Below are 13,173 nucleotides of genomic sequence, written 5' to 3'. Positions count from 1 at the left end.
TGACAGAGTTTTAATGCAAATTGTGGTCCAAAGAGGACCGTGAGCCAGCCCTTACTTTTTCATTATTTTACAGCAGTTTGAACTTTTTGAATCAAGCAGAGAAAACTTTGGATTCTTTGGTCATATTGGTTATTCTTGGGAGTTGGGGGAGGAGGGGGGGGGGGGGGGGGGGTTTGACATGCAATAAAAGGTTCTTGGACAGATTTGAACCGGGAATGTTGTGCTTATGGACGCTGTGGGATAACTTGCGATCTTGCAGATTCATTACATGTAAAATGGTAAACGGCTGCATTTATATAGCGCTTTCATCCAAAGCACTTTACAATGTTTTTCTGCTGCTCACTCACCCATTCACACACACACACACACACACACACACACACACTCACACACACACTGACCAAGCAGGAGCAATTTGGAGTTAAGTATCTTGCCCAAGGACACTTCGACATACGGACAGGATGAGTCTGGGATCTGAGCCACTCTCTTGTTTCGGAAATGCAACTAAACTAGCTTTGGTCACAGTGCTGCACTGTTTTTCTTTTTAAAGAGAAACTGGACTTGCTATTTAGAGACTTCATTAGTTCTGTCTAATTATAAAAATGAGAAATAAGCCAAAATCCATATACAGTATATTCAAAGCAAACAATAACTCCAGAACCTGCATCTAGTTAGTCTAACAATGAACATACTTTTACCCATTCAGTTTCTCCAACTAAAACATATTACATGAGGCAGCTTATTTCCATGATATCAAGGCCTCTTTGTTAAGGCAGGTTTAATAAAATCATCAAAATATCCATAATACAATTCAAGACTCTATCTATTGAGTAACATGTACTGTGAGCGAGCATTGCAGAATTTGCAGTTGAAACACTTGAAATAGTTTTAATGTCCTAACATGTTGAGTTTTTGTAGATACTGTAGAAATGTAAACAAGTTAAAATTTCTGGGAACTTTCTGGGAATTGCTGTTAATGCACCGAAGGAGATGAAGTGTGAGGTAGAGGAATAAAGTATCTGATAAGTTTCAGTCGAAGTGAAAGTGCTGAAAGCAGCCGAACTCCCATTCAGAGAACGAGATGAAAGCAATTAAAACGTCGGTTGACACACATGAGGTGAAAGCAGATGAAATGTCCGTTTAAGTGTCGACAATGAAAGCAGTGGAAGAGGAAATGCTGGAGGTAGTTGCAGCGTGTGCATTTAGTAGTTGATACGCAGACTTTGACAGCAGTTTTTGTGCTGTAAGAGCTGAAAGTAAAAAAGATGAAAGGAGCCGAAATGTTGGTATGCTTCTAGGAATCCAGAGAAGAGAGAGCCGCTCAAGTTTAACATCACTGTCTGTTAATGCTGAGTGTGAGGTGAGGAAGCAGAAGGGATGTGTTCCAGCGTGTTCAAAATGTTTTCATGCTGAGACTGAAAGACAGAAAGTGAACAGTCTAAAATGCTTTGTAAATACATTTGCCGCTGCCAAAGTCCTCATTAACTTCCAGTTTCTGGAACTCTTCTCGTCTCATCTCGAATCTCATTTTCTTGAACTAAAAGCATAATTTGATTCTTAACAATGTGTCAACATGGTGTTGTGTGTGTGTGTGTGTGTGTGCGTGTGTGTTCCTAGAAAACACACACTTGCACAGATGGAGCTGGTTTGAGAGGAAGTTTCCTTTTTTATTTTATTTCTAAAAGTGTTTAATTTCTGGTTGGCCATCCGTGACATCGCCATTCTTGGACTTGATTGTGTTGAAAGGCAAAAACATCAGTTTTTCATTTTTCCTCTCTTTTCACTGCCGTGGTGAACTCTGTCAGTCCCTCCTCACAACCCCCCTATCCTCCACTCATTTTTCTTTCTTTCACACACTCCCGACCCAGATTTGAGATTGTTCTTGAATAGGCTGCTGCGGGGCTGCCAGTTACTGTCCTGGTGTGTGACTGGGAGATGAACTGGAGGATGGGATTTGGAATTGGAGAAGCTGGATCTGTCACAGTGTGGGATTTTGGCTTTTGAAATGGATTTTGAAATGCAGCTCATTGGGGATAGAGATAAAAAAAATGCAGAGTAGCTTCTCTCTGTTGTTTCTCTTTGTTTACCTAGCGCTTCATCTGTTGCCAGTGTGCTGTGACTGTTGATCTTCTTTTGGTTCATGCCTGGTTCTAACAATATTAGTTTTTAGCCATGCTAGTAGAACGGCTCCATTGTGTGTGATGTCAGTTGGTCGGCTGGTTGGTCAGTTCACCTTTTATCAATTATTGAATGGAATGCCATTGAATTTTGTACAGATATTCAAGGTCCCCAGAGATGAACTCTTTGAATTCTAGGCTTTTTTTGCCCGGTTTTCTTTTCGTTTCCCAAAGCATAAGATGCATCCTACAATGTCTAACACTGTCCAACAATCCACAACCCAAAGATATGCAGTTTACTGTCATAGACGACTAAAGAAACCCGGAAATAATCATTTACAGTGTTTTCAAACCTATAGTTCCTCAGCTCTGCTCTGAAATCAGTGCATGAGTTGGTAAACTTGGTTCTGTTTCTTTTCACACAGAAAAACCAAAATATATCACAAAAATCTACATGAGAAGGTTTAGTCCACTCACTGGTCAGATGTGTCTGTGGAGGGAACAAGAATGTAAAGACAGGAAGAAGGTCCTGAAGAAGCTCTCCTGGCAAAAATACAACGTTCTTATTTGTGCTAGTCCAGGTCGGATCTCGATTCATTCTCCGGCTAGCATCTGTTAAATTTGCTCATCCGCATCATAGCATGCAAAGCACCCGGCTACAGGAGCTGTTTTACTCAGACTGGCCTTGTAATTGGGTCAGATTGAGGTTGGTTCCCACCAAAAATGAGCTGCTCCAGAGTTTCAGTTGTTTCGGTCTGCAACCGTACTAAAAGCACACGTCCGTAAATGTCCTAAAAAAACTGGAACCAGAGAGAAAGATTCAAATTGATTTTCAAAATAATTGACGATTAATTTTATGTCGACCAACGATCAATGATCTCCAGCTCTACAGTCACTACATGTCTTAGCCACTCAGAAATGGAACTATACATGTTCATCTAGGACGTTGTTTTTGCCTTTATGTCCACAGGTTTTCAACATGCTAGAAATATCTGTGTATGAGAGGACAGAGGAAAGTGTCAGTGTGTTTCAGGGATAAAAGAATCATGCTGTTGAGACACTCTGACTCAAAAAAGAAGAAAAGTTGGGGACCATCTCCAAAGTGCGTGCCAATGGAACGAATGTTTCAGATTTTTGTCGATAGCTCTCATTGTTTTCAGAGACACTTCAAACTAACTTTATGATCAGATTTGACTGTTATGACTGTGAAGAAATGGAGGGTGCCAGGCATGCTCTTTAATATGCCACCCTGAAAGGCCCATCATGTTATTTGATTACGCGGAGGCTACCAGAGAGGAGGGAATACAGGCAAAGGAAAAAAGAGCTTTCAGTGGTTTTACCCTCCACTAAGCACCCAGCTGCTAATGCTAAACCTGCTTCATTTCCTCTCCTTTTCTTCTGGTTTCCGGCGAGTTGTTCCCACAGTTCCAGAGCTCCTCTGGAACGTCCTCTGCCTCCTCTGGAGGGAGGAGAGGAGGAATCAGCAGGAGGAGGGAGACAGGAAGGAGTAGAGCTTTTCTTGGCTCAGTGAGTTTGAGGCCAACTTTACCACAGCCAGAGAGTGTATTTTTCTCGAGGATTTCTCAACCCAAATCTGGCACTGACAGCGGAGATACGATCAAAGTTCACCCACAGATCCCTGTGGGAAAATTGAGTCGTTACAGCACAAATGCGTTCCATAGGGGTGCAACGAAGACAAATATTAATGAACACTGGTGTGCATAAAAGTTTTGTTTAAAGAAGGAGGGAGTGAGGGAGTGAGGGAGGAGGATGAGATGACACATTCACTATACACTCATCAATATGAGAACAGGACCAGGATGTCCAGACTCCAGTGAAGAAAACAGAGAAAGACATCAAGTTTTCTGCACTCGATGAAGACGTACTTTATTTTATTTTGAAACATAAGAGTAAAAAAAAAACCCAGTGTGGTGTGCCATGAGTGAGATATAGTTTCTAAATCCGGCGGCTCCCCCTCGTTTTGCAGAGTTTACAGTCTCTGCTGCCAACATTTCTCCACCCACTTCATTCACTCTGCTCCATCCAACGTCTGGCAGTTTTTATCTTTCCCACACAAATTGTATTAAACAGACTTGCGATGTATGTCTACTTCTGTTCTGCCCAGTTTGTCATCCTCAAGTCATTTAATATGTGCTCCTTTCTGACTGTCAGGACAAAGACAACCTGTGTGTGTGTGTGTGTGTGTGTGTGTGTGTGCTGGAAATATGCAGTGATAGTGATGGTAGCTGCATCGGGGGGGGGGTGGGGGGTTGGGGGAATGACTGATGAGTGGTGAAAGCAGCCTGCTGAGAGAAGCAGAGATGACAGAGTGTGAACAAGAGAGGATCAGGTGTACGGTTAGCGTCAGATTTTTCTTTTCTTACTGCTGGACAGGCTGGAATCAAAACGGTTCAGTGTGAGTCCTGGGAGGTACGTGTGAGTGTCTAAATTGTTTTTAATAAATGAATTTGTTTACTCTATTTAACATCAGAAAACAATGAAAAATCACTATATCCAAGAGCACAGGATGACGTCAATTGAGCAAAGACAAGCAGCAAATTCTCACATTTGAAAACCTGGAACCAGCCAATGTTCTGCATTTTTTCAGTAACGTAAAGTATGAATCGATTAGTGCTAACTCACACTACGCTTTTTAATCTTCCTCTCTGCACAGCCAGAACTTGTGACTTCTGTGCTCACACCGCACGGATCAGTTGGCGGTGCTCACAGTGAACGTTAAACACAACCCCCCCCGTCCATATGTCCGGTGACGATTCCAATCTCTACAGTTTATAACAGGTCTTCTGACAGCAGCCGTGAGGGAAATCAGATCGTAAAACTGCTCAAGCTGCAGACAGCTGACCAAAATCTCTGACCTGCCAGAATCCAAACCGATCCAGAGCCAGATCGTTGATCATTCAGGTGATTAATCAGGCGTTGTGATCCAAACTGAGCGACAACCAGTCTGGCAGAAATACGGCTGTATTTTAAAATTCAGAGTTAAGATCAGGCTCCGTCTGTACAGTGTCTGCTCGGCCTTCAGCTTCTACTTTGAGATTCGTTCCTCTCTGTGTGTGTGTTTGTGCTCTCATAGCTGTTTAGTTTGTGTTTTGCATAGAGCTGCTTTCCATTAAGCAGAAGAAGTAGTTTAAGTTTCAGTCATGTGTACCAGCTGTCCAGGTTCTCTTTGGATTTATTAGGTTCAGAAAGCAGACAGCACAGTGTCTGTCAATGATTTCCTTGGACTGTTTCTCTGTTCTAAAGTTAGATTCTTTCTTTTTTGTGTTGAGCTTTGATTTGTTTTAGTCCTGGGATAGAGCAAGTTTACAAGGCACATGGAGAAAGCAGATCTACATGCATGTGTGTTAGGTTTCTTTTCTTTTCTTCTTATCTAAAGTGGCTGTGTTTCTGTCTCCAGGCTGATCAGTGACTGAAGAGGATGATACTCTCCTGAATCTCTCCGCTCACGACCCCCCACCCCCTTCATCCTCCTCACTGTCCTCTTCCACACACATCGCCTCAGTCATGAACCACACACCCAGCCCCCACCTGTCTGAGGGCGGCAAGTCGGCCGGAGGCGGCCTACTGTGCAGCCTCGGTCTGGGGTCTGACAGGGGGATCCGCTCCCCAGACAGTCTCACCCATACCCCCAGCCCTACCGGAGGAACCCCCAGCTCCAGCCCTCCGCTGCTGCTGTCGCCTGGGCTGGGAGGCCTCGGGCTGGGATCCTTGGGGGCCATGGGCGATGTAGCCGGGGCCGACTGGGAGAGCAGAGAGGAGCTGAGGCTCAGGGAGCTGGAGGAGGCTCGGGCCAGGGCGGCCCAGATGGAGAAGACCATGAGGTGGTGGTCAGACTGCACGGCCAACTGGAGAGAGAAGTGGAGCAAGGTGGGCTGTGTGTTACTATAGTAACGCCTCAAGATATGATGTTTCATAACATACATACCCCCAATTTCATCTTCTTAGCATTACATGTGATCATTCAATCCATTTTAATTTCTAGTAGAAAGATGAGAGCAGCTTCAGATTATGATAAAAATGAAAAAAAGAGATTAAAACAAGAGATTCAAATGATTTAAAATAATTAAATAAATAAATAAATTGTAATTTACTTGCTAGCAGTCTTCCCTGCCTGTTCTGGTGCACTGCTGTGTTTCTTTGTGTGTTACAGCCTCCTGTAGATCAGTGGAATAGTGTTTAACCATTGGCTGGAACATGTATCATGTCAGCTGTGTACTCATGCATGAGAACTAACAAAACTGGGACCCTGCTCCACAGCCCCATAGCGTAACTAATGGTCAAAAACTCTACAGGATACCTTTAACTGTCTCTTAAAAATCCTCTTCATATAACATCTCATTTGCATGTCTCTCTGCTCCTGGTGAGTAAAGTCTGATGAATATTTTATGGATATTTTTTAGGCAACTCAAAGAACTTTGGGTTCAGGAAAAGAATGACTTGAAGCATGAGGCCGGACGTGTGGACTAATTATTTAATAATCCAATAATAATTAAATATTTAACTAAAACCACAATTTTTCCTAAAGTAAAAGGATAAGGCTGATGATATCACATAATCTTTACTCTCAGCAAATCCCATCAAAAGACCCGAACCAACAATGAATTGATCTGTCTGATATATCTTATTCCTCTGAATCATAGAGCTCCATTGTTGTTGTATTTTTTGACACACACCTCATCCTGCTGCTAAAAATACACATTAGAGCACTAAATGTGGATTAATCCACCGCTGAAAATAGTCCCCAACAAATACATCATTTCCTCCTGTTTGAGTAATGTTTGATGACATCTACAGTGACCAGCTGTTGTATGAAATAATTGATCCTTTTTTCAAGTTAAACATCGTGTTTGTCAGCTGTTTTTTAAAGATGTACATCTTCAGTAGGAATCGGTGGGTTTGGGGTTGATTCGATCATCTCCTGTGTTTTACCAGGTTCGTGCGGAGCGTAACCGTGCACGCGACGAAGTCCGTCAGCTGAGGCAGCGGCTGGACACCCTCACCAAGGAACTGACCAGTGTTCGGCGGGAGCGTCAGGAACTGGCCTCAGAGAACGAGACACTACGGCAGGAGGCGCTGCGTCTCCACGGCGACCACGCCACTCCTCTCGCAGCCACCACCGCTTCTCCTTCTTCCTCCCCGGCCCACCCGCCTCGCGGTGCTTCTTCCTCCTCCTCTCCATCCATCCCTCCCTCCTCCCCGGCCTCCTCCACCTCCTCCACTCAGGTCCACACTGAATGTAAGCTGGACCGGGTGGCAGAGGGACCGCCTGGGTCTCCAGAACCAGAACCTGTGAGGGACGTGGACTTGGACACAGAAACGATGGGTCAACAAAAGGTGAGTCTGCAGTTCACTTTTAGATTAGACTGTTTCATGTCATTGCTTGTGTTATAGATTCTCTGTGGTTATTCAAACACTAGCGGTGCTATGGAGCATTGTTTTAATGACCTGGTCTCCACTTTGTTTGTAGCCTGTGATCTGTTAGTACATGCACGAGGGTGCACATGTACGTGCATGAGCACACAGGTAACCTGAAACAGATTCTAGCCAATGGTTTACATTGTTCTGCTGAGAATGAAGGAGACAGCTAGCTAGAAACATGGATATAAACAATACTGGTTTCAAACTATTCAAAAACTCTACTTTGTAAATGTTTTATAAAGAGGGAAATGGATTCAACCTGTTTGTTTTGGCATCAGACTGTGTCTACTGTGTGCCTCTCCCAAGTTCAGAAACTCTGACTTTGTGCAGTTTTTCATAGTTTGTACACGTGTATGAATAAAACCTGGACACAATACTCCTCTAAGTTATATTTACATGTGTATATGTGTTTATATTTATATGTGGTCATGTGTAAGTCATCGTTTAAAACCAAGAGAAACAAGCCAAAAGTAGCCACAACTGATGAAATTCTAGTTTGAGTGAAGAATCAGTATGATGGAGAGATACAGAGAAAGTTAGAAATGACCAGTTGTGCAGTAGATGTATTAAAATGCAGGCTGATTGTCTTTCTCTGCTTTATTGTGAGGATGTTCATCAGGTACACCTGTGCAATCTAATGCAATCCAACACAACAGCTCTGCCATTAATTCTACATGTATCAAGCTTATACATATATGCAGGCAGTGTTTATACTCCACATGTACTGGGGTAATATAATTTCTAGGCTGCAGTGTTCATAATGAAGTACGTCATGCAGTATTGATGTTTGTGAATGTGCTGCGTGTTTTTCCACCAGCAGGTTGTGCCTTTGAGTAAGTGAAAGTTTTATTGTCACGTACACGATCATAAAAATAGAAAATGAATCTAGCAAGTAGATCAAAGTTTGATATGTATAGCATGAAGCAAAAAGTGTTACAGAGCTCATGTGCTTGTACCACGTTATATTATATTTGTTACAATCTTCAAAAATGAAATATGTTTATGTTCAGCGTGTGCCTTTGGTCACGACTGTCAAACCTCAGATGGACAAAAAAAACCTTGTGTTAGATCGCTCCTCAAAAGTGTGTGTGTGTGTGTGTGTGTGTGTGTGTGTGTGTGTGTGTGTGTGTGTGTGTGTGTGTTTGAAGAGGGGGGTGTCCTATTTAAGAGACACAAGCAGTGTGGGCACTAGGGTTGATTACTGAACTCGGTACTCATGGGGTATTGACCGAATTACGTTGGTACTATCAAGTACCGATTCATGTTAGATCAATCGGTGCCAAATTTGGGTACCTTGTGGGACTGAGAGTGAGCGCAGCCCTGGAATAATTTTTAAAAACACACATTTACCAACTGAAGCATCTTACAAGGAGGCTCTGACACTGACAGGAGCACCAACCTGCACATACAAAGAGACTTGCCGGATCTATTTTCCCAGCCTGCAAGGCAGCTAGCAGCTAGTAAGCATGGCTAGCATAGCCACGCAGCGCTGTATGTAGCCCATAGAAAATAAGGCTTAGCCCTGTTGTTTCTGGTTTAACAGCCCACTAATCCTACCTTAAGATATGGATATCCATATGTTTACATATAGTCTCTCTGTAATAACAAAGTAGTATTACATTATTACATATTACTTTGTTATTACAGAAGATTAAACTATTGAAAAAAGGTATCATTGGGTACTGGTACCAGTATTGGTACCTGAGGACTGCAGTACTTCTTCTCTGTCAGACTACTGGAGCTTCTTCACAGACACAGAATGGATCCGCTGCCTTGCTCTGGCTCGGTCATACTGACACACAAGACGCACATTAAAAGAATTCCAGCTTGTACTGGATGTTAGCATTAAGTACTATTATGGGCCATATTTTAGCACCATTGCCTTTGTCTCTCTGGATAGCTCTGTGGAGCCCATTTAATGCTGAAAATATAGTGAAACAAACTCCTGGGACTCTTTCAAAATCACATTGAGATTTGTAACAACGCAAATGACTGAAGGTGAAGCTGTACAACCTAACCATACTCTGTACAGGGATGGTCCACTATTTCTCACAAGCCCGAGACCACTGCAGGTTAAGCATCAGCAACTCGACAGACCATTCACATCATTGGGTAGACTGTAGAGATGGTGAAGAGTCCTATGATTGTGTCATTCATCATGTTAGAGTCAGATACACTGTCCATTGACAATATAACACAATATCCATTATATGTTAGTCTTAATTCACTTGAATGATGACTGAAGAGTTTCCTGGTTGTAATCATTACTTGGATGTTGACATGAACAGCATTTACAGGTTGGAAACTGGTAATTATGGTTTATCTGATATGACATGAGGGTTGAGGCTAGTTGAGAGGCAGGCCATGAGAATGGACAGGCAGGGTTGTAGATGGTTTTACACAGCAGAGATCACAGCTACAAACTGAGCTGATGATGACTGTAAAACCTAATAGCAAGCTACTTTTTATTCAATAGTAATTTACCAGTAGGAAGTGCTATAGTAGATATACATTGATCACAGAATATGGACAGTAAATCCCAGAAACATGTTTTGATTTTTCATAGAGACCAATGAAAGAAACCGTCTGACAGACAGCACTGAGGGACAGAAGCTAGTGGAACAGAGTGTCACATGACCTCATGTTTCTAAACCTTCACCAGGGATGAATGAATAGTTTTAGGAGGTGATGCTTGTTGGACGTCTTATTAGTACAAAGACAAATATGTAGCACTAAAATGAAAATGTTTATAACCCCCCAATCTCCACCAGACACATTCTGACACGTCCTGGCTGTGTATCGGCATGCCGGAGACGATCCGCTGTTATTCCAACTGATTATGACATCTGAGTGCAGCATCTCACCTGCAGCTTGCCTATAATTTACTGACAATTGACTTCAAAGATACAGACTTATCTTTATGTACATATAACATTTTAGTTTTTTATGTCACTGTTTTTGTCTTCAAAGGTCTGTGAAGAAGGAGAAGGAATTCTACTGTTTTCCTTCTATGAATACACACTATTCCGGAGACACAGATGCAAAATATAGATAGGACGGCCTGTAGTACAGTGATTAAAGCTCTATATATCTACAGTCCACACACACACAGCTGTTGTCACTCATGTTGCCTGATAAGTCCTCGTCTCAGGGCGAACTGCGTTTGATATTTATGTCCCTGACTTTCCTGTTAGGGTGAGACAACTTACTCTTATTGGTACATGCAGTTTTTTGGTGCATGTATTTCCAGCACAGCTCCTCCTAGCTTCAACCTGGCTGGAGGTGTAATCAGATTAATGAGCCAGTGTAATGGAAAACACCTGTGTAGATGCATGGCCACAAAGTATCTATCGCCACAATGGCACAAAGTAAAAAAAATGCAGCAAGGGAACGTTTATAAGTACTCAGCCACATTCACACATAAATCTTGTGTTTGGTGATGACATGAAAAGGTCAGAGATGAACATAAATTGTTCAGGCAGCTCCCGGAGTTCTTTTAAGAGGAGCGACGTCAGCTGTAGGGAGATCCCTCGGTCACTCGCGGTTGGATTTAGCACATGGAGTTTTCTTTTGTCTTTGGTATTATTTCTTTGATTGGTTTGTTTATGCACTGACAGCTGGCTACGCTGAATATTACAAACCTCTGTTGGTCTTCTTCTCAGTCTGTGTAAACATGTCAGTGTTAGCTGACGAGGCTTCACAGCTGGAGTATTAAGCACATGTTGTATTCTACTGCACACTGTATCACTAGCTGTTAGCGTTGTTGCAGTAATAGTAGAATTATATAATAGCAGTAGTTCCTGGAAAGACTGGAATTCTGTCCTGGAAAATGACACGATGATGATGATGATGGTGTGATTGTGTTCCAAAAGGTGCAAATACATTATAGTCAGATATGACCTATCCAAGAGGACACAATCCTCCAAACTTAGTTTTTGTCCTTGTGATGTCCTCTCAACAGCAGCCAGTGGGGATCAGTCCCTGTGGTGAGGGATGAGGTAAAGTCAGATGGGATCCCATTTTACTTTTGATCATGACATTGAAAGGTCATTGCTGCTGGCAAGGGCCTGATTTCCACTGTGGACATGTCCCCCTCACTTTTTAAAACCCCAACTTTGCCCACCTCACTTTCACATAAGCTAGTATACATCGTTATCCAAGAGGTGGCACAATCAGTCTACAGTCTGATTTTCAGTCCACAATTTAAATTTTTATCTCCATAACAAACAAATAAACAAGATTTCCTACCACTTCCCCACACTACACTAAGAAATGAAATATACCATGTAGTCATTTCTGTAAGAGAAAAGCTGTAGTAGCAGTATGAGTGTTAGCAGCAGTAGATGTAGTAGAAGCAGAAGTAGACCATCTGAGATAAACCATACAGATAAACATTGTTACATAAGAAGAAGCACGGCAACAGATGTAACGTGTGTAGTCTAGTGTCTAGCTGAAGCTCTGCTGCAGCCTCAGTCCCTGGTGAGGCTTTTAAATTCAGATAAAACCAGTTATGTATGTATGTATGTATATGTTTACTGTATGTCTGTGTATATATGTATGTTTAGATGACTGTGTATGTATTGACATTTAAATGTAAGAGTGTGTATGAGAGTGAGTATACATGTATACAGTAAGTGTACTTGTATGTGACCAGTGGATACATACATTCATTATTCATATATTTGTCATTGTTTAAGCCACAGTTTCACTTGTGTGTTTAAACTTTCAGTTTGTTTATAACGCAGGTGGTAAGGCTTTCCATATCCATCCATTACCATGTTTCCTTTCATCAACGCATTTCTTGTTTTTGTTTTTTGTTGTTCTGTACACCTGTCAGAATATTCATTTTGCTTTATTTACTACTTTGCTAATCGTTTTAGCCATTTTTTAATGGATAAACTCCAAACATTTGCTGGTTGTGGCTTTGCAAATGTGAGGATTTGAAGCTTACATGCGTCATACATGATGATAAACTGAATACCTTTGGATTTTGGTCTGTTGATTGGACAAAACAAGACATGTGAGGACATCACCTTGAGCTCTAAGAAATAAAGACATAATAATTGATTGAGAGAATAAATGAATCCAGAATGAAACTAATCATTAGTTGCAGCCCTACAAGTGTTTTCACCATTGTAAAGATAGGCAGACTGTCTCTGCATGACTAGTACAACAGGTCTGGACCGCTGATTTTCTGTCTTACTATTAGAACATTCTCTTGCATGAGGCCCATTGTCTCTCTGTCCTCATATGTGCATCAAACTTTAGTTGAGTGTCCAAAAATGACCCCTAAGTCGTTTCTTCCATATCTGTTATAAATCAGTAACACTTTTCTGTGTAATAAGAAGCACAGTGAACAGTTGTGGTATGATTCAGTGTTGAGCAGTAGCACTCTGTTGTCCCATCTGATAACATACAGCTTTGACCTCCTGTGTTTTCTCCTCACTCTGGATCTGACTGAGCTACCAGTGCGTGTTTATAGCCGTGGTGGGTCCCTCTGTGTTTCTTGGCAATTGTATACTCTCACCACACACACACACACACACACACACACACACACACTCACACACACACACACGCACGCACACAAGCATACTACGTGTACACCAGCCGTAAC

General features: G+C 42.1%; 1 protein-coding gene across 1 annotated transcript in view; it reads left to right on the top strand.

Moving 5' to 3' along the window:
- ccdc102a (coiled-coil domain containing 102A) overlaps positions 1 to 13,173 on the top strand; it is an 82,882-nt gene that overhangs the window by 35,093 nt on the left and 34,616 nt on the right. The window contains exons 2-3 of the mRNA XM_067597298.1: positions 5,536 to 6,005; positions 7,071 to 7,472. Of these exons, the coding sequence (XP_067453399.1) occupies positions 5,643 to 6,005; positions 7,071 to 7,472 (765 nt within the window). The 5' untranslated portion in view covers positions 5,536 to 5,642. The remainder of the gene's footprint in view (positions 1 to 5,535; positions 6,006 to 7,070; positions 7,473 to 13,173) is intronic.

This window comes from Thunnus thynnus, chromosome 1 (assembly GCF_963924715.1).
Source record: "Thunnus thynnus chromosome 1, fThuThy2.1, whole genome shotgun sequence".
Taxonomy (NCBI): domain Eukaryota; kingdom Metazoa; phylum Chordata; class Actinopteri; order Scombriformes; family Scombridae; genus Thunnus; species Thunnus thynnus.
Note: the sequence above shows the minus strand (reverse complement) of the source record. Positions and strands in the feature narration are given on the sequence as shown.